Source organism: Drosophila ananassae, chromosome 3R, assembly GCF_017639315.1.
Source record: "Drosophila ananassae strain 14024-0371.13 chromosome 3R, ASM1763931v2, whole genome shotgun sequence".
NCBI classification, from domain to species: domain Eukaryota; kingdom Metazoa; phylum Arthropoda; class Insecta; order Diptera; family Drosophilidae; genus Drosophila; species Drosophila ananassae.
This window is the reverse complement of record NC_057930.1, coordinates 19,167,984-19,187,195: the sequence shown is the minus strand read 5'-3', so window position 1 is coordinate 19,187,195 and position 19,212 is coordinate 19,167,984. Positions and strand designations below refer to the sequence as shown.

The 19,212-nt window shown below is 39.9% G+C and overlaps 2 protein-coding genes across 4 annotated transcripts; one reads left to right on the top strand and one right to left on the bottom strand.

Moving 5' to 3' along the window:
• Nucleotides 1–1,272: 1,272 nt before the first annotated feature.
• On the top strand, nt 1,273–13,078 carry LOC6498316 (vesicular glutamate transporter 1). 3 transcript variants are annotated; one of them, XM_014906584.3, is made up of 9 exons: nt 1,273–1,382; nt 2,073–2,299; nt 2,991–3,419; nt 7,005–7,335; nt 7,763–7,999; nt 8,368–9,018; nt 9,083–9,268; nt 9,328–9,543; nt 9,832–13,078. In XM_014906584.3, the coding sequence occupies exons 3-9, from the start codon at nt 3,370–3,372 to the stop codon at nt 10,081–10,083; spliced, it is 1,923 nt and encodes a 640-aa protein (XP_014762070.1). In that variant the 5' UTR covers nt 1,273–1,382; nt 2,073–2,299; nt 2,991–3,369; the 3' UTR covers nt 10,084–13,078. The 3 variants fall into 3 exon arrangements, with proteins under 3 accessions (XP_014762070.1, XP_001962520.1, XP_044571969.1); XM_001962484.4 differs by lacking the exon at nt 1,273–1,382 and adding an exon at nt 1,749–1,994; XM_044716034.1 differs by lacking the exons at nt 1,273–1,382; nt 2,073–2,299; nt 2,991–3,419 and adding an exon at nt 6,732–6,886.
• LOC6497228 (phospholipase A1 member A) lies at nt 13,075–18,914 on the bottom strand. Its single transcript, XM_001962485.4, has 4 exons — nt 18,366–18,914; nt 13,826–14,566; nt 13,508–13,676; nt 13,075–13,448 (listed from the first exon to the last, which is right to left on the bottom strand). Exons 1-4 carry the CDS (start codon nt 18,475–18,477, stop codon nt 13,343–13,345), a joined length of 1,128 nt encoding a protein of 375 aa, XP_001962521.2. The 5' UTR covers nt 18,478–18,914; the 3' UTR covers nt 13,075–13,342.
• Nucleotides 18,915–19,212: the final 298 nt, after the last annotated feature.

Sequence of the window (19,212 nt, the reverse complement as noted above, 5' to 3'; positions counted from 1 at the left end):
AAGTTGCTGTCCTCCCAGTGCGATTATGAATTGGCCAGTTTGAATGGAGGAGTGTGGGAATCCCAGCAGTTGCTCACACTGTTTACCGAGATTATTGGCTGCCAAAGTGGCAAAATACAATATCATCTATACATCTTAGGAGAAGAATACATATATGTGTATTCCTTTGGTAACATAAGCGTCTTAAAAGTTTCAAGGACCCTCTCAAAGACTTACTTGGCTATACAGTTTTTATGGGGAAAACATTAGAAGGCTTGGCGAACTGCGTTTCTTATAGTTTCTGTAGATTTTGGGATGAAAGGGTTTAAGGGATCTATATTTAATACGAACTAAAATCTTTGGTAATTAACGATAGAAGATTTAATCATGTCGGTCATTGAAAAGGATTTTAGGTAAGTATTAGGTAAGTATTAGGTAAGTATAAGATAAGATTAGGTAAGTAAAAGATTATTAAGTAAGTTATAATTCCAATATTAGCTTCTTTTGTAAAAGTCTCAAAAAAATCATTTTAAAAGCCACTAGAACTATAAATAATATGAATAATAAACAATTTTTATGGAAATATATTAATAAGTTATTCATTTTTGAATCTTTTAGAGCTATTTTGAAACACACACTGACTTAATTGATGATTAATGATAATAATTAAATATTAAATTGTGAAACTTGGAATCCGAGTCCATGAAAAATCATCTCTAAATTATTCTTCCATTAAAGTGATGCAATATAATGAATATCCATGGAACTAGCATCAAATTCTGGCCATTTAAAAAGGAATCACGTAGAAATAAAATCGATCAAAGACTAAAGGATACATGATTTTTGGCACATCAACCATAAATCGTAGTTATTTCCAGTTTGAAGAATTTTCAGGCCCCTCAAATTCCGGCAGAGCAAAAATTCAAAATGGCCGAAATCGAGGAGAATGTGAGACTGTGAGCGTGGGCCTGGCGAAAAACAAAGGAAAATATCCTGGCAACATGCTAACAGCATTTAACGCACGACTGAGATTCACGGGCAGTCAGTCCACCCATTTACCGGAGAGGAGAACTTTCCCGGAATCCGATTGGTCCTTGCCAGCCAGGTGGTTCAAAGTGCCCCGACTACCGAAAGGACTCGCTTTGCTACTGTTGCCATCCACCCTCGACCAATGCCGGAGACGAAATTCCGGCACAGCCCGATCCGGAGACCTGCACCTGCGCAGCTCTGTCCGTGGAATGCTTTTCACCACACCCAGCCGACACTGGGTTCGAGCGAGAGGGGATGCGAATGTCCTTTGGCAGGACTATCCATCCGGGCAGACAAGAAAGGCGAATGCGAGCGCTGTTAGTTTCACTTCGTGCGTTGTCCTGCTGAGGCCAAAGGCGAGCCTGGTGTTACGGGTATATAGCTATAAAATATCTCTAAATAATAAAAAATAAATTTAAATATACAATTAAAAATAACTAAATAATACTACAAAACTAAACGGCTTTCGAAAAAAAGTGCAAATCCTTCACAAAATCCAGTTTTCATCCATTTTTTGTGGCTTGAAGGGCAGAAAGGTTCACGTGTTCCAGGGGTCGAAAATTTCCAGTGTATATACTACGCCCCTTGTCGGAGGGTTGGGGCGTGGGTTTCTCCATCCTTCCCCTCCCCCCTCTACCCATTATATACAATGTATATATGGTTTTCCAGTCGAGGTCTCCGTAGAGATGGCGACTTATGTATCCACGGCCACCTGGCCTTCGACGCGATCCTCTGCGATTGAGGTCCACAACGCGGCTGAATGTGACCTGGCTGTCACACAGTCTTCAGACAGAGTTCGATTCGGATCGCCATCGTCCTCGTCCTGGTCGGGGTCCTGGTGTGGTCGTCGTCCTGCCGTCGGTCTCGTGGTCCAGCTCTGTCTGAATGTTGTCGTCCCCACATTATAAGTTTTTAATTGGTTTATTCAAAGTTTTTGCTTCCGTTTCTGGTTTTATTTTTTTCGGGGCGTGTGTTGCTCAGAAAATGTGAGAAGGATCTTCAATTAAAGGAATAATCAGACTTAAACCCCAAATATATATGTCTAATATCGATTTCCATTGCAGCGTATCGCGTAGTGCATAATAATCAAGCTATATCTGTTATCTGTGTACCTTATTTGTGATATCCTAACCAACAACAACAAAATATATTACTTAACAAATTTTGTTGCCTAATACGAGAAATATTTTAAGCCATAATAACTAACAACAAGTGTGCTACGATTCAACGGAAAGACGCTTACATAATCGGGCAAAACGTCGAAATGGATTACGTAACACTTTGGCAGCATGTAAGTAAGGTCAAAAGTACAAACGCTTTTGGGGAAAGACTTGGCAATGGAATGCTATTTTTTTTTGTGGAATTTAGTTTAGTGAGTGAAAAATATTTTGTGAATAATACATATTGTTACAAGCAAATATGAAGTCAAGAAATTTTGAATTATTTCCACATGTTTTTTTAAAGGATTTTTATTTAATTTAAACAGTTTAAGAAATATATGTAACAATTATTTGAGTTGTAGTATGTACACACATTTTATAGATAAATTAACAATTATATTTCTGGTTTATAAGAACAATATAAAATGTCTATAAAGAGAGATTTATATTCTTTGCATATTATTTTCAAAAATATTCAAAAACATTTGCGAATTCTCCCCAAGCTTTTATTGGAAACTCAACTCTTTTGATTCGAACTTGCAAATCTCGAATTTCAGACACACATCTAATGAAGCATAAAAAGCAATCAAAGTTGCTAACAATGCCAGAAATATTTACAAAACACTTTTCCGGCTCACCATGTCCTGTTCCCAGATCCCATATCCCCATTCATCCCCTTTCGCTTGCCAAGCAAATTTATGAACATAAGCCGCTTACACTGAAATGTGCAAAATGCTGAAATTATGCCAGGCTTTTCCTTATCAGCCGGGGAACACAAATTGGTGGACCCACATTAATAACTGGTACACATCTCTATTGCAGGCACTGTGAATGAAAATGTAACAACTTACCGGCGGCAAAAGTAACGAAGGACAAGCTAAAAATCAAAATTAGATGGCGGCCAACTGAAGAGACCCCGCTGAGCGAAACGAACCAACCCGAAAATAGAGCCATCAAATTTGTGCCGGCTTCACGGAAATTAACCGCCGCCGATTCGCCACGCTTATATACACGGCAATCCGCCGTGAAGTTGGCAACAAAAATCCGAATATATTTATGCGCACAAGTGATAACAGCGGAAAAGCCATCGAAGCACGACAGACGCTGACTTAGGCGGCGGACTCAGCGATCCAGATCCCGAGGGGCGGACGAGTTCAGGGAGAAACACCCGGCGAGGAGAAGGTTCTAGGACAGCAGCAGCATGAAGGGTTTGACGGCGTTTAAGGAGAAGGCCACGGGCGTGTTTGGCGGGTGAGTTTGAAAAGCGATTCGAATGATTATGACAGAATAATGAATATCAAAAATTTTATTCATGAGCAAAAAAAAAATGATTCAAATATATTAAAATTTGAAAATTCATTATTATGATAGCTTGGTATAAAAAATCCTTACATAATAAACTTAATATAATATTACATCTTAATTCAATATTATTATTAACATCTTTTACATCGGTTATAATATATAAATATATAGGTATATAAAGGTTAGTAAAGTGTTAGGCTAACTGTTTAGTTGTATACCTACGTTTATTTTATATATAAATTTTTGAATTAAAAATTGAATATAAGCCCCCTCTGAATTATATCCCATCTAGCCAATAAATCAAACCCCATAAGCCGTAAATGAAATATGGTAGCAATCAAATGAAATGGACTTCAGTAAGGCCAACAAAAATTTTAATTTAACGCTAGGCTGATCAACTCACCAGGTTGTTTGAACTGGACCAAGCTGGCCAGTGAGAATGCAGTGAATATTTGTATTTAGAATGATGATGTGCAAAGCCCGGAGTAGCCGGCGTCGCCAAACTTGGGCACGTGGCGTTGCCCGGAAAGTTGTAAAATTATTGGCATGCTTAACAAGTCATTAAAGTCATAGACGGCCAGGACAAGGGGGTGGCAGGACCTTCCAGGAGTTCCAGTGCCGGTGACAATAGACGCTTTGGCATGCCAACGAAGCTCACCGATGCCTCAGGAATTCCGGGCACGTTGCCGTAGCCAGCACGTGTCCACACGGAAGCTTTAACTCCGGCACTTCGGATTCGAAAGTCGGCACTCTCGAACACAATAAAGGTTCTGAAATGTGCACACATATTGAAAGTTGGTGGGGCATGCAACACTCCGGCGTTTAACTGATATCTCAAGGACCTTGGGCGTAAATTAGAAATTGGAACAATAGGTGGCACATCGCTTTCATTAAGGAATGTGTTGCATACCAACGAAGGGCTGCAGCGGTGGCCCACGCAAATGAAATTGATTTTTACGAGCCAGTTGCGTGGGCGGCTCGGCTCTGCCGCTGAAGTTCTCGAGTGCCACTTGGCGCAAAGAAATTGAAATGCCTCAGCCCGGCAAGGAAGCTGGAGCAAGTTGAAGGAGTTCCTTTATCCTTGCCAGAGCCAGTGAAAATGAAATTAGAATTGTCATTGAAGACGCGGTCGTGTGGCTGACAAGCAGCCACCACCAAGCATCTCCGATGTCAAGGCAAACAAACTAATACACTCCATAATACAAACGCTAGCATATATATCTGCGGCTGTGCCCCATTTACATTTAATGGACGCGTTTTGTGGCAGTGTTAAAGGCGAAAAGGAGCTGCTGCAAATCCTTCGTCCTGTGGCGCCAGTTAGCTGTAATCTAGGCGGCGCCAAAAAGTCTGCAACATTTTTACTGACTATCAAGACAGCCGAATAAAAGCCAAGGCGAAACTTCAGCGCCTCAGATAGTTTGGCGAGACTTCAATGACTGAAAAAAACAACTTGTGAGGGGAACAATACAAATTTTGAACAGACGCAGACAGAATGCTCTCACCAGTTTTTAGTTTGAATTTCCAAATATTTTTATTCCAAAGAATAGTATTTATGACTTCTGATGAATAGCCAATCAATGATAGCCAGGCAAGAAAGGCTTTTGAAGCCGGAAACCCCGTCCTTACTTTTGGTAGTTCTACCCTTAACAGTCCTGCAACTAAGAGAAATCTTTTCTATAATATATTAAGTTTCTTAATAATTACAAAGTTCTAAGCCATTATAAATAAAAGAGTTGAAATTATCATAAAAGTATTTATGGCAAAAGTCCAATCGAGTGATGAAGATGAGGCCAGGCTCCATGTCTGGAAGGGCGCACAATATTGGCGTCTGCCTTAAAGTCGGTCAAGGCAGAAGACAATTTTTTTTGGAATTTTTTCTCTGCTCTTGATCCTGCGGGGTCCTGCGTGACCAGACAAGGGTAGCTTTGGTATCAGACGGCAGACGCTTGAGTTATGTGACAGTCGGCGACTTCGACGACAAAGTTATCCAGTGTAGTGGCTTGTTTTCGGCTGGTGGCTGCTTATTAGTTTGTATTGCTTACTTATCCCGTCGTTGTCCCCGGATATTTATGAAGAAAAATGACTGAGGGGGAGTGAAATAAAAGTTATATCAGTCCTGATGTGTCACTTATCCTGGGTAAATGGCTGTGCAGGGCTCTAGTTAGGACTGGTTGGGTCACCCCACACCACATCGCAGTTAACCCACATCCATTCCATCCATCAATCAGTGGCTGACAAGTTCTTTTCACTGTTTACCTCTGAAATCAAATCTGAAAATGCGATTTTAGATTGTCACCTGGTTCAATCAACTTTAAATACCCGAAAGCAAAGCTATCAGCACTTAATAAAATTGAATTTTATTCCACAACACAGTAAAAAAGGGAAGTTCTCCCAGCAATTCCTCCCTTTAGACACCGCAATTCCTTTGGGACTTTGCCGAAAAACAACAACCACCTTGGATTTAATGGCTAGGTGTGGGGGACGGCAGCTGTTGTTGTTAACAAGCCTGAAATATTTGTGTGTTTTCACGCCCTCTCGTTGACCTGTTGATTTGGCTTTCAAGCAGTCCTAATTGGCAAGAATTATGACCCGGCTACACTAGAGGCTAGTAGAGGAATTGATCTGAGTGCTCTTCGGCTTTATTCACAAAGAGTCATATCTCTTTAGCTTTTGGAAGAATATTCTATTCTAAGTAATATAATTTATTCTCTTCTTTGCCAAAAACTGGACCTTTACTCTTCGAAAAGTACACTATTTTGCAAAATTCATTCCATAAGACATATATAAAATACATCCTACATATATAAAATATTCCGACCAAAAAAAAATAAATTATTTATTATTTACATTTATTTAATATGTTATTATAATATGTTAAGTATTATATAAACAATAGGTTGTGTTAACTAGTGTTGATTTTATATATATATATAGGTACCAAAATATTTTTAATTTAAAAATAAAATGGAAAAGAACTAATAGATAAGGAAGCGTCTTTAGGAACGGATGTGTTTTTACTTGTGCTTTTTAAATTGTGTTCTTTTATAAACTATGAGTCTGATTGTTTATTATAAACATATATTGATTTATGTTAATTAAAAACTGTATGTGCCCGTTTCCAAGAGATTCAACAAAAACAATTATCACCATTTACTTGCCAAAATCAATTGAAGACTTCACGTGCTCTTAAAATCACACTTTTTTTCTTGAAATTTAGTCACATTAATGCTCTTGTGACAAAAATTTCCAATAGAAATACATTTTAATTTCCATATTAATCAAAGCCAATGCCTTACGATTTAAGACAATTCTGCAAATCGTAATATGGATAAAATAAATAATTTAGAAAGTGTTTCTCCCCATAGTGATTTGTGTTTCGAAAATGAAATAAAATGTGATCAAGATGAAGGAAGGTGAGACGAGATTGCGTGTAATTTTAAAGCTAATTAAGTCACATAAGTAGGTTAGCAATATTAAACTAATTTTTAATATAATATTTATTAATTTTTATTGTTTTTGCCAATATTTTAGCCTAAAACCGACCATGGAGAAGTTCGAGATCTCGCAGAGCTACCATGGCGGTCACGGCGGCTATGAGGAGATGGAGGGGGGCGAGCGGGAAGGCCGTGGTCCAGGGGGCGGTCACGCCTACGATGACGACGACGACCGGCCGGACTCGCCCGCCTCCTTCGAGGAGATCGAACGGCCGCCGCTGCGGAAGATCGACAAGTACTGCAAGGCGGAGTGTCCTTGTATGCCGGCCCGGTACACCATCGCCACCATGGCCTGTGTGGGCTTCATGATTGCCTTTGGAATGCGTTGCAATATGTCGGCTGCAAAGCTCAAAGGAGAGCATAATGGAGTGAGTGATTCTAACATAAATTTTCAAAGAAAAAGCATCCAAGAAACCTCCAGAAACAATTGAATTTCTTACATCCATCCTGTGAATTCTGAAATTGAAGTCCTTAAAGTTTTCTGAAATGATATTACACTCATTAAATTCCCTTCACATCTGTCACATATTACACTCACAAGATTGACAAAATTAAATGAGCATCCAAAGTTAGAGCCAACAAATTCGCCTCGTTTGGCGGAAAGGCGTTGTCAATTAGGGTGTGTGCCAGGATATCATACAAAAGTCACACACAAAGGACCACGCCCACACACAGAACACATTTCATCGCACATTTGAAATGCAGAGCCAGAGCTCGTTAATAAACGCCTGGAGCTGTTTTTAATGATTTCTGAGAGCTGCCATTCAAAGTCACTAACCCCGGATGTATTTTCAGACCGTGTTTATGAACTGGACCGTTGCCGTGGAGAGCCATGTGGACTCGTCCTTCTTCTGGGGCTATCTGGTGACGCAGATTCCAGGCGGCTTCATTGCCTCCAAGTTCCCGGCCAACAAGATATTCGGCCTGTCCATCGTCAGCTCCGCCACGTTGCATCTGTTCGTGCCGTTCGCCATGACGCTGATGCACGGTCATGTGGTGATTTGTGTGCGCGTGCTGCAAGGACTCTTCGAGGTAAGGACATCCCAGCTAACCGGCTAACCAAATTCGATTTCGCCACAGATCAAAGCCCGGGATTACGGCTGCGTGATGTTGCGAAAAAATAAAAGGGGAAGCTTCTGAGTAGGGGGACTAGATTTTTCTTTATGATAAAGCAAATATGTGAAATGGAAACATGTCCTAAGCCCTTCTGAGTAAGGGGAGGAGGACATCCCCGCTCGGCTAGGGAAAAATAACAAAAGCATTTATTTTAATGCGATTTCTTTGTGTTATTGGGGAGTTTGTCATTTCTTTGCTGCTCAGTGGGGAAGATGGATACAAAATATACTTTCTATAAATTTTAAGCTATTTTCTTACTATTTAAAAACCCGTTTCTATTAAAGGGCGTTACGTATCCGGCTTGCCATGGCATCTGGCGCTTCTGGGCACCGCCCATGGAACGTTCCCGACTAGCCACCTTGGCCTTTTCCGGCTCCTACGCCGGCGTGGTGGTGGGACTGCCCCTCTCCGGACTCCTGGCGGATGCCGTCGGCTATCAGGCGCCATTCTATGCCTACGGAGTGTTTGGCATCATTTGGTATATGTTCTGGATTTGGTTGTGCTTCGAGAACCCGCGCAAGCATCCGGCAATTAGCATTCCCGAGCTCAAGTACATTGAGAAGTCGCTGGGAGAGTCCGCTCATCCCACGATGCCGTCACTGAAGACAACACCCTGGCGGGAGATGATGCGTTCCATGCCGGTGTACGCCATCATTGTGGCCAACTTCTGCCGTTCCTGGAACTTCTATCTGCTAGTGCTATTCCAGTCATCGTTCCTCAAGCACAAGTTCGGCTTCAAGGTGGAGGAGGCCGGCTTCGTGGGGTCGCTGCCCCATTTGATAATGACGACGATAGTGCCCTTCGGTGGCATGCTGGCGGATCATCTACGCAAGAACGGAATCCTCTCCACTACGAATGTGAGGAAGTTGTTCAACTGCGGCGGCTTTGGCATGGAGGGTCTGTTTTTCCTTTTTGTGGCACATTCCTCAACGGCGGTGGGTCAATAATATATACACCTCTTTTCCTATAGAGCATTTTAAAACGCTTTTATCCTTTCAGACGGGTGCAATGTTTGCCCTGACCTGTGGCGTGGCCTTCAGTGGCTTTGCCATTTCCGGCTACAACGTCAATCACCTGGATATTGCTCCTCGGTATGCCAGTATTTTGATGGGTCTCTCTAACGGCATTGGCACCTTGGCTGGAATCATAGTTCCCTACGCTCTAGATGGTCTTATCCAAGCTAATGTAAGTGCTTCAAAGCCTTTGTCAAAAAGGACTTATTTTAATATTTAAATTAAATTTAGCCCACCGGCTGCTGGACCACCGTCTTCACCTTGGCCGCCTGTGTTCATTTGATTGGCTGCACTTTCTACGGAATCTTTGCTTCCGGAGAGTTGCAGCCTTGGGCGGAGCCGCCTCCGGAGGAGCAACAGGTGTGGGCACCACCGGCGGGAGCCATTACCAACACCGATCCCAGCCAGGCTGGCATGGTGGGCAACTACATGAAGGAGACTTCATTTGTGAGTGAAAAATTCGCAATGTCTTCTTATTTTTACTTTTTTATTTATTGTATAATTTTTTATATTTTTGTATTCTTTTTAGTATATTTGAAACATATTGTTTAAGTTTGTATATAAAATAAAAGCACTTTTATTTTGTTTTATTCTAAAACATTTTATCGGAGCTAGTTCTGGGCTTTGAATATTATTGACTTGGTTTTCAATCTGACTCTGCTATTTGAATAAAAGTAATGACAATTAATAACGATTCCTTCTATGATTGAATCCCTTGATAATTTCACATGATAGGGGGCACCCGAGTACAATGAACAGAGCCAAATGCAGCAACCGGGTGCCATTAGCTATGGCGCCACTGGACACGTGGCCAACAATCCCTTCGCCATGGCCGCCGCCAGTGCTCCGATGGTCGAGCAGGATGCCCCGCCGTCGTACGGGGAGGTGGCCAACACGTATGGCTACACGCAAGGACAACAGCCGCAGGCGGGTCAGATGCCGTCCTACGATCCGCAATCCTACCAGCAGCAACAACAACAGCAGTAATGGGTCATAAATACATATATCATAGCTTTTAGTTGTAGTTGAAATTGTTTGACGTTTATTGTTTGTTCTTGGTGTGTCGTTAAAGTTCACCTCCTCGTTCACTCTCACCCACCCATGCACCCTTCCCTCCTACAGGTCCACTCTCTCTCTATAGCTGAAAGGATACTATGACCTTTTCATAAAAATAGATAAAACCATAACTGAAACAAAAGAGTATAATGCTCTATCGAATTTTCAGCGAAGAAACTCAACACGCCACACTAACACAATGAAACTATGTACCTAACAGAGAAACTACATATGTATCCGCATGTTAGTCCGCATTTAGCACACACACACCCACACACATACAGATAGAGAAACTGGCCTAAATCATATACTAATCATTTAAGCCATGGCTAATGCGAATTTCTATTTACAAGCTCAAATAAATAAAACAAATTGCAAAGCAATAGGAAGATCACAAGAAAGGGAATTAACTGGAATATGAAATAATTGTATATCACAAACCACATAATCCAGATACGCACCACGTTTCCAAAATGAAAACTATAATTATATTTGAATCAACATATACTCGTACGTATATAAAATATATACCGAAATATACATACACATATATATAAATATATATATTTAGCTAACTAATAATAATTGTTGTTAACTATTAACTACGAAGTGGCCAGTGGCCAGTGGCCAGGAAGGGCAAACTGTTTTATTACCGTTGACGATATTATATCCTTTGCGCAAGGATCGGCCGCAACTGGCTGATATTTCCGAGCGAGAGAACATTTTAATCAAATCTAAGCAATTGTTGATGTTCGGCACGAATGATAACCATAAAAGCGAAACTAGCTAATCGAGTATACCTAAAAGTATTCTACAAATAACTTATCTTCAGTTAAACGACGAAAGCATTAAGGCAGAAATCAATACAATAGGTAGATAGTGGTAGGAGCCTATAACCTCAGACTTGGTCTTCATACGAAACAGGATTCACTTTATAACTCTACTTCCCCTTAATCCTATTTTCAGTTACAGGGTTTGAAATTTTCCATATTATAATTTCCAAAATGTGAATCCAATAAATAACTAAATATTATATTACCAATTAAAAGTATTTAAAGTACTTAGTGGATTGTATTGTACATAAATTTAGCAAATTTGTAGTTAAACTTTTTCAGTTTTTATTTCAGTTATGCACTAAAATTCAGTTTAAGAGCACAAATTTCACTTTTAAATCGCACCCTTGACTCTTATTTCGTTTAATTTTATAAAATGCACTATTAACTATTATTTTTTTAGTTTTCTCCACAATATGCATTACATTACTGCCAAATATGAACTTTATAGTGTTCTTTTGAACATAAAACTCTTCAAACTTATTTGTATCGTGTGTACATTATCCTAAAAGTATTAAACTAGATAAAATTATGAATAACTACTTAAAGATAACTCAAATTATTCACAATTAAATCACTATGTATTAAAAGTGTGAAAATTTTCTAACTAAAAGAGTCAATTCTTACCCGTAATTTGTACAGAGCAGCGAATAAATACTCAAACAAATATTCATACTCATAGCTACTTTAAAATAGCGCTTATATATTCAAATTTTAACAGATGGTATCGTAGGCGGAGATCCCTTGGAAAAGCCTTCCAGTTGCATTTTCCCTATGATACATGTTAGCAATAATACTGCTTGTGAAAGCGACAATACCTAATTATTAAGCTTAGTTAATAAAAACTATATATACTTAATTAATGTTTATTTACATTCAAGTCATATTGTTTCGATTATAGGCGAAAGTTTTGAGAGCTTCTAGAGAGCTGTAGAAGCAGAATTATGTATTTGGGCCACGGGGCGTATGTGTAATATTAGTCTAGTTCAAACTCCATTCTGTACATAAGGTCATAGCAACTACTTATCTATATGTGTACTTTTAAAATCGAAAGGATGTTTAGAGTTGATTTCCGTTTTCGTTTTTGAGAGATACTCGAAGCTCTCGGGGCTGTGTGGACAATAATAACATTAGATATGTTAACCCAAAAGCCACGGTTAAAACACTTGCTTGCTAATATATTATATAATACTCTCACACTATTTACCATAAAAGGAAAGTTTGTAAATAAGAATATATTTATGTAACTCGTAGCCGAATGCCATCAGTAAATGCTTTTGTGAGTAACTTAAGTGTACATAAAGTGAAACAAAAATGAAATGAAAGCCAACCACTATATGAGCATAATAAAGTTAAACTATAAACGACAACTACTCCCAATCTAGCGTATTTTAGCCGAACTATAATAATGTTAACAACGCCGAGCAAGAGCAAGCCATTCAAATAACAGCATATACTTTCATTGAAACAGAATATTAGGCGCACAAGTACATTATACACCGGACAAATATACACAACCCGTATGAATAAGATATATGCGTTCGATCCATTCAACCCAATGTCTTCGGCCAGCCGTAGGGATATACTTTACCCGTAATATATACAAAATTAATCGTTTAAACTTTAAACTGTGTAAATATTTAGAAACAAAATACATTCTTTGTGTTTACCGAGAGAGTACTGTATACAAATTATTAAATATTAAATCAAAATTAAATATATGAGGTCCCTTTTCTGGCAACACCCGCCCATGTTGTATAATTTGAATGGTAGTTAACCTTAATTATAATATATACGTATATATTTCAGTGTGCTCATTACAAAACCAAAAATATACTCGGAAAAAACAAATACGAAAGACTCCAGTTCAATAGACAGCAATTTATTTACCGATATACATAATTAACTATTTAATTGGCAATAAATAAAAATCATATTCGTTGAAAAATTTGGAAGATGATGTTACTTACAAGGGTTCTATTCCCGAAATGCCTATAAAAAATCCCATATTTAAAGAACATGAAAAGCAGCAACAAAATTATAACTAAACAAATGTATTTGGAATTCAATAAAACGAACATGTTAAAAATTAATTCCTCTTTTCGTTTTTTATTCATATCAATTTTCAGCCTAAAACTTAATGATTAGATTTGATCGAAACATCGAGACTCGTTCCGATCCCCAACTCTCAACATAAAATGCCGATAGTTAGAACTAATAACAAAAATCAAATAAATACATGTATCAATTAATTAGGAAACAAGCTAAAATCACATGAGTGCTACGATGGAAAAGATGTAAGAAATTCAGGCGGGTGCAGAATCGATTTAAACACTTGGAAATGAAACGGCCTAGTATTATCTTCGGACTCCCTGGTATTCCCCATTGGAACGCCCCTTGCCAGGAAATCCTCGGGCAAAGGGCGCCTTGGCATTGGTGGTCACATAGTAGTTTCCGCGAGCCCTGCAATGGTTTCGAAATAGTAAATTATTTGTGTTATATTCGTAAATATTTCTACTCACTTGTGAGAGCAATGCTCGCCCATTAGCACGTACTCCGAGTCCTTCGGCTCACACCAGCCAATCAGATACGTGAAGAGATTGGGGCAAGGTCCTGCATAGAAACCCCTCGTTGTGGTTATGGATTCGATAAAATATGGGGTGACTTTGGTGTGATCACAGGCCAGGGTCTCTGCAGATAAAATAAAGTTTATAATTATTTTAGAGACTATTTTCATGTTAATGCGTTCATTGGACTCTTATTTCCCCATAAGGAAAGTCGTTAACCCTATGAATTATAATAAAGTAATGAAATATTAAGTAATACTTTTAGGTACTCACGAAACAGAGTGGCGGAGCCCACACAAGCGGGTTGCCGGGTTCCACCGTTGACGTAGAAATCCGCATGGCCACTGGAATGCCACTGTCCTAGAATGCCGGCTCCTGTGTGCATGACATCCACAAAATGGGCGTCCGTGGTGTCCAAGTCCCTGGAGTTGTTCGCCCCCGCATAAAAGAATATCGTGGGATCCAGGGCAGTAATCCTGCCCAGCTTGCCCTCCTCGGGCTTCAGGTAGTTGGCCACCAGTCCAGCGATATGGGCGCCCACACTGTAGCCTATGAAGTGGAGGTCGTCCGGCTGGACGCCGCGAGGATGACGGGCCAGGTACTTGACCAGCTGGGAAATGCACAGGCTGCCGAACCGCGGGGCCCATTCCATCTGGCTGAGGCAGGGCTCCTTCACGGCGTCACTGTAGTCCACGATGATGATATTGTACTCGCCCACACTGAAGTAGGCCTCCCGCAGGTCCGGACTCGGACTGAGAGTCCTTCCGCCGCCGAAGCCGTGGATGATGATCTTGGTGGGGTGGCGGGGATTGAAGTGCGTGTAGTAGAGGGCGTTCGAGTCCAGGACATCTATAAACTCGGGCTGCTCCTGGGTGCGTCGGGTGTACAGATAGAACTGGATCTTGGGATGGGGACAGCGGTAGGGCTTCTGCAGGCAAGATTCTGTCACATAGACCTGGGTCTGGTTTTGGCCAGCCGCTACCGCAGCCGCCACAACTCCGGCATTTTGGCCAGCTATGAGGATATGAGATGGAGGAGTAGAGTAGTGGTCAGTTTGGGTATTGCAGATGGGAGTCACGAACATAGTTGAAGTTGACAAACAAGTTTGCGCTCGCTGACTTGCTCGGCTTTGATATTACATTTAATTACATAACCAGACACCGCAGGCAGCGACATTGAATGTTTGCAATTTGGCACGCCGCAAATGTCATGCGATTGCCATTGCGGTTCCAGTTGCAGTTGCAACCACAATTGCAAGTTGCACCACCACACAACGCAAAACTGTTGCAGAAAGTAAAAGTCTGCTGTCTGCTTGGCAGGCCAAGTCGGCCAAAAACGGAAGTGACGATGGCCAGGCTCTTTGTTTACTTTTTTCGCTCTGGCTGGGTTTTATTTTTGACAAAACGTGCTGCTCATGATATAACTGGAGCTGGCAACTGGATACTGAATGAATATGCGTAATTTATTCGCTGATTCACGGCCTGCTCGTAAGGAAAACCCATTTGAGATCGGCTTATCTGACAATTTGGCTTGTTGCTTGGGCACAGAGATGCGCCAAGTGGTTCGCAATTAAATAAATATTTTCTTTATAATTTAAAATACCATGTAACTTTGTAAGAGATATATATTTTAAGCGATTTTTCAATTGCTTAATAAATAAAAATAAAATAAATCAACCGAAGACAAAGTAAGTTATAGAGTTACAAACTAAGGGCTTTAAATAAGATGTATAAAAGAAATTTAATTTAATTTAAAAACAAATTGTACTTGAGTACCGATGAATTAAGACGACATTTTTAAGGAAAAGAAGAAAATAAAGACAGTCAAAAAATAAACAGATTGAAAACCGCAGAAAGGTGGACCTAACGCTCGGGAAAGTCCCAACCATAAAATAAAATAAATAAAAATTGTTTAATTGTTCAAGAAGGAAATTTTAGTTGTAAAGTTATTTTCAGTATGAAAAATAAATGAAAATTGAAAAATGAGGTTCCAAGCGTCGTTAAAATTAAATATGAATTCAGGGGAATAATACGATTTTTAGGCAACAAACATATTTAGAAACAGAAAATCAGTACATCCAGAGCTAGTCACTGAAAACAATGACTCATCAAGAAAGCATTAAAGGACAATGTATAAAAAAAGGTACTTAAAATAATTGAAAACATATTTTTTCAAAAAAATAAAATAAAATAATAAAAAATGAAAAGCTGCCAGCTCCTTGTAAGGGAGATGTTGGCTGGTAAACAGTCAGAGACCGAATGCGAAGAAAATTGGTTCCTCATGAGTAGGAAATGCTCCCATAAATTACAACCCCTACTAGTACTAAACATATTAAAATGATTTAATAGTGTTTTAATAAGTTTTGAAACTAAGCACTCCATGACTTTTTTGGACACTATTTTCCTTGGTACTTAGTGTTAATTAAACACTTATAGTTGAGACAAAATCAAAAATGATTGAAATGGTTTCAAAAAAATTCCGCTCATTAAAATTTGAAAAAAAAAAATAGAATCTCATAACTACTATGATTACAAAATCAATTTATACACATTGCTCAAACCCAAGCTATTAAAAAACATGAATCAAAAACATAAAAATGCTACAAATGCTAGTCTGGAGTAAATTCGAAGCTTATTGAATTTTATTTCCCAAGTCTCCGAACTAGTTCCAATTGAAAATCAAATAATTCGCATCGATGACGGTGTCAGCGAATGCGTAAGAAGGCTTAGCTGGGCGCTGTGAATTCAAATGGCCAAATTAAAAGTCTAACCAAAGCAGACACATGAGAATCGGCCTTCGAGGGGAACGGTTGGCTAAGTCGGCAAGTGGCGCCAACTGTTAGCTGGCAACCAGCAATTGGCCCACTTGGCGGTTGGGGTACTTTTCAGATGATAACCGCAACCCGGAGTCTTGCAACCGGTCTGGGAAACGGTTGCAGATGCAGACTCTTGCCGGTTGGGTGGGCACTGGAAATACCCCAAGATAAGTAGCTGAGGCCTTATAAGGTACATCATATGTATAACCCATCGACACAGTAAACGGCCAACTAGTTGTGCACATTTTACTTTCGATTGCAGTTGACATGTTGTCAGTCAAATAACAAAAAAGAAGGCGGCAGCTGTCTGAAATTAGGCATGCAGCTGGCGGTTATTTTACATCAGAGATCCAACATAATTTCGTCTGATCCCACCCACCGATATGACATGGATAATATGCATTTGCCCTCCCCCCCATCTCCACTCGCCACTCTTCAATTAGCAATGGGCCGTGGTCGTGGTCATGCCTCAATTGTCTTTAGCTTTTCTGTTTTCATTTGTTTTTCACAATCGTTTAGCTGGGGCTTCGTGAGCTGCTTTTTGCCGTCTTATGTAAGCCTTAAACCCAAAAAGCCTCCCCACTCACCCCTTTACTATTTATTTCAATTTCTTTCGAGCATTACGCATGCCAATTAAATGTCTTTTTTTGGCTTTATTTACAGTTCATTGTTTTCTTTTTCATTTTCGAGAGCGGGAAAATTTTGGGGAAAATACCATTAGGGGGTGGGTGGCCGGAAAACTCTGTCCAACTAACACAAATCAGGCCTGAAACGGAAACCATCGAATGCGGAAGGCAAAAAACAAAATAAGACAGCTGACCACAACAAAATGAAAATGAAAAGCAACAAAAAACACGAAAAAGACACTGACTGCTAAGTGAGAGATGATTTTGGGTTGGTTGGCTTTTTCTCGTGTTGTTTATGGGTTTTTGTGTTTTGTTTATGGCTGGGATTGTTTGCCATGAGTCACGGGCATTGTTTGGCTGTGATTTGAAGGTGGAGATTATTGGCCAATTGGCCAGCCGAATCGATATCAAGATTTGTGTGTCATAACCTTACGGCTTTAGAGTGGCGCTTTGTTTTAAAAATTCTTCGTTAATTGCTTCATTTTGGCTTCTACTGGCAAAGTGCAATTTCTTGACCCACTTTTCTGAGCCTTAATTACCAGCTCCGCGCTGAGTTCATTGACCCTCTACAATCTCGACTAATGACAGCTTTCAACCTGCAATTCTATTACAAAAAAAAAATCCTTGAATGTGCCCCTGGCTCTCTGAATCGGATACCTAAACTTGGCAATGACACGCACCCCGAAAACGCGCATACGCCCCATTAGCCCGCCTGCCGATGCGCTGGGCTCTAGTTAATATTGCAAAAGCAATATAAAAAAGTGTCAAGGCACAGGGGCACATAAATATTTTAAATTATGAGCCGCCTGCCAAATGGATTAAACGGTAGCCGGGTCAATTAATTAATTTATGAGCCGAGAGATTGCAAAAGGCGCACCGTGACAGAGCAACATTTTTGTGTAATTTGCGTAGGATGAGCCTCTGCTACCAAAATATCTCTGATACACTTGAACGTGCCACAAAACCAGTAAAAAAGAGATGAGTTCATGGAGTTATTTTTGTTTTTATTGACCAATAAATGAGGCAAGGTCACCCAATTGAATGACTACACAGAAAGGGAAAAGAAAACCATATACATGGCAAATATTGTGCAACCAGTTAAAATTGAAATTTATGCCGACTGCTTAGCCGGCTGACGCAAATTTGAAATGTCAACAGAAAAAAGCACCAAAAGCCACCGTGACAGGGCCCGAAAGAAAGGTATGGCCAAAAAATAAAGGTGCCAGGTGCCAGCAGACCAGCCAGAGCGAAAGTAAAAGTTTAACTTAAATTATTATCAATCTCTCTCTTTTTTGGGGCCATTGCGTCTCCAATTCGTTTTATTTTCTTCTCTGTGGCTAATGTGTTTTTATTTAGCACAAAAAATACATACCGGCGAATTCCAGGCGGGAGAGTGTCATTCCCACAAAAAGTAGCTGCAGGCAAAAAGTTGCTCGAACACCCAAAAATGCACTTTTCTGATTCTCCACACACTCAAGCCACATTGTAATTTTTTGTTTGGTTGCTGGTTGGTTTTCCTTAAGCCAATTTACACTACTGCTAATTATAAGCTGTAATTACAACTGTTGTATAATTATACGCAGCCCGAATGCGGAATATTTGAGCACTCGAGTCTGTGTTTTTTGGACTGTGGGTCAAGGCCTGCTTGTTGACCGGCGACGGCTGGCTAAAAGTGCAAAACTCTTTCTTAAGCACCAGCTCGAGAGCTGGTCATTGGACTCGATTTCGATTTCAGTGCAGAGCAAGACGACGGCGACGTTGGCGAGGCATAATTCCGGCTGCCTCACACAGAAATTGATTCGGTTTTTACCACACTTCTTGTATTTTTCGGGCACGCGCGGGCTTTTCAATGAGGAGGCTGGAAATTCGCGGACCCGTGCGTTTCGATTGCGCTCTGGAGAGCAAGTGACTCTCGAGTTCGTGTCTTAAGTCTTTCGTTTCTTAAGTCGCTCGAAAAGTTTGCACCGGCAAACGAAAGCTCACTCTTGATGGAAAGCTTTGGATTTGTTTTGGTATTTTTCAAATACTGTCTTTACAGGTGTTCGCTATGGTCGGACACTGAAAAAAGTACATTACTTTTTTATAAAAAATGTGTTTCCAGTTGAATTAAAATGTTTAATTTCTTAAGAAATCTATTCCTAAATATAGAAATTATTATTAGCAGTAATAAAAACATAATATTGAAAACTTTGTATCTATGCATAAAAAACTGTAATATC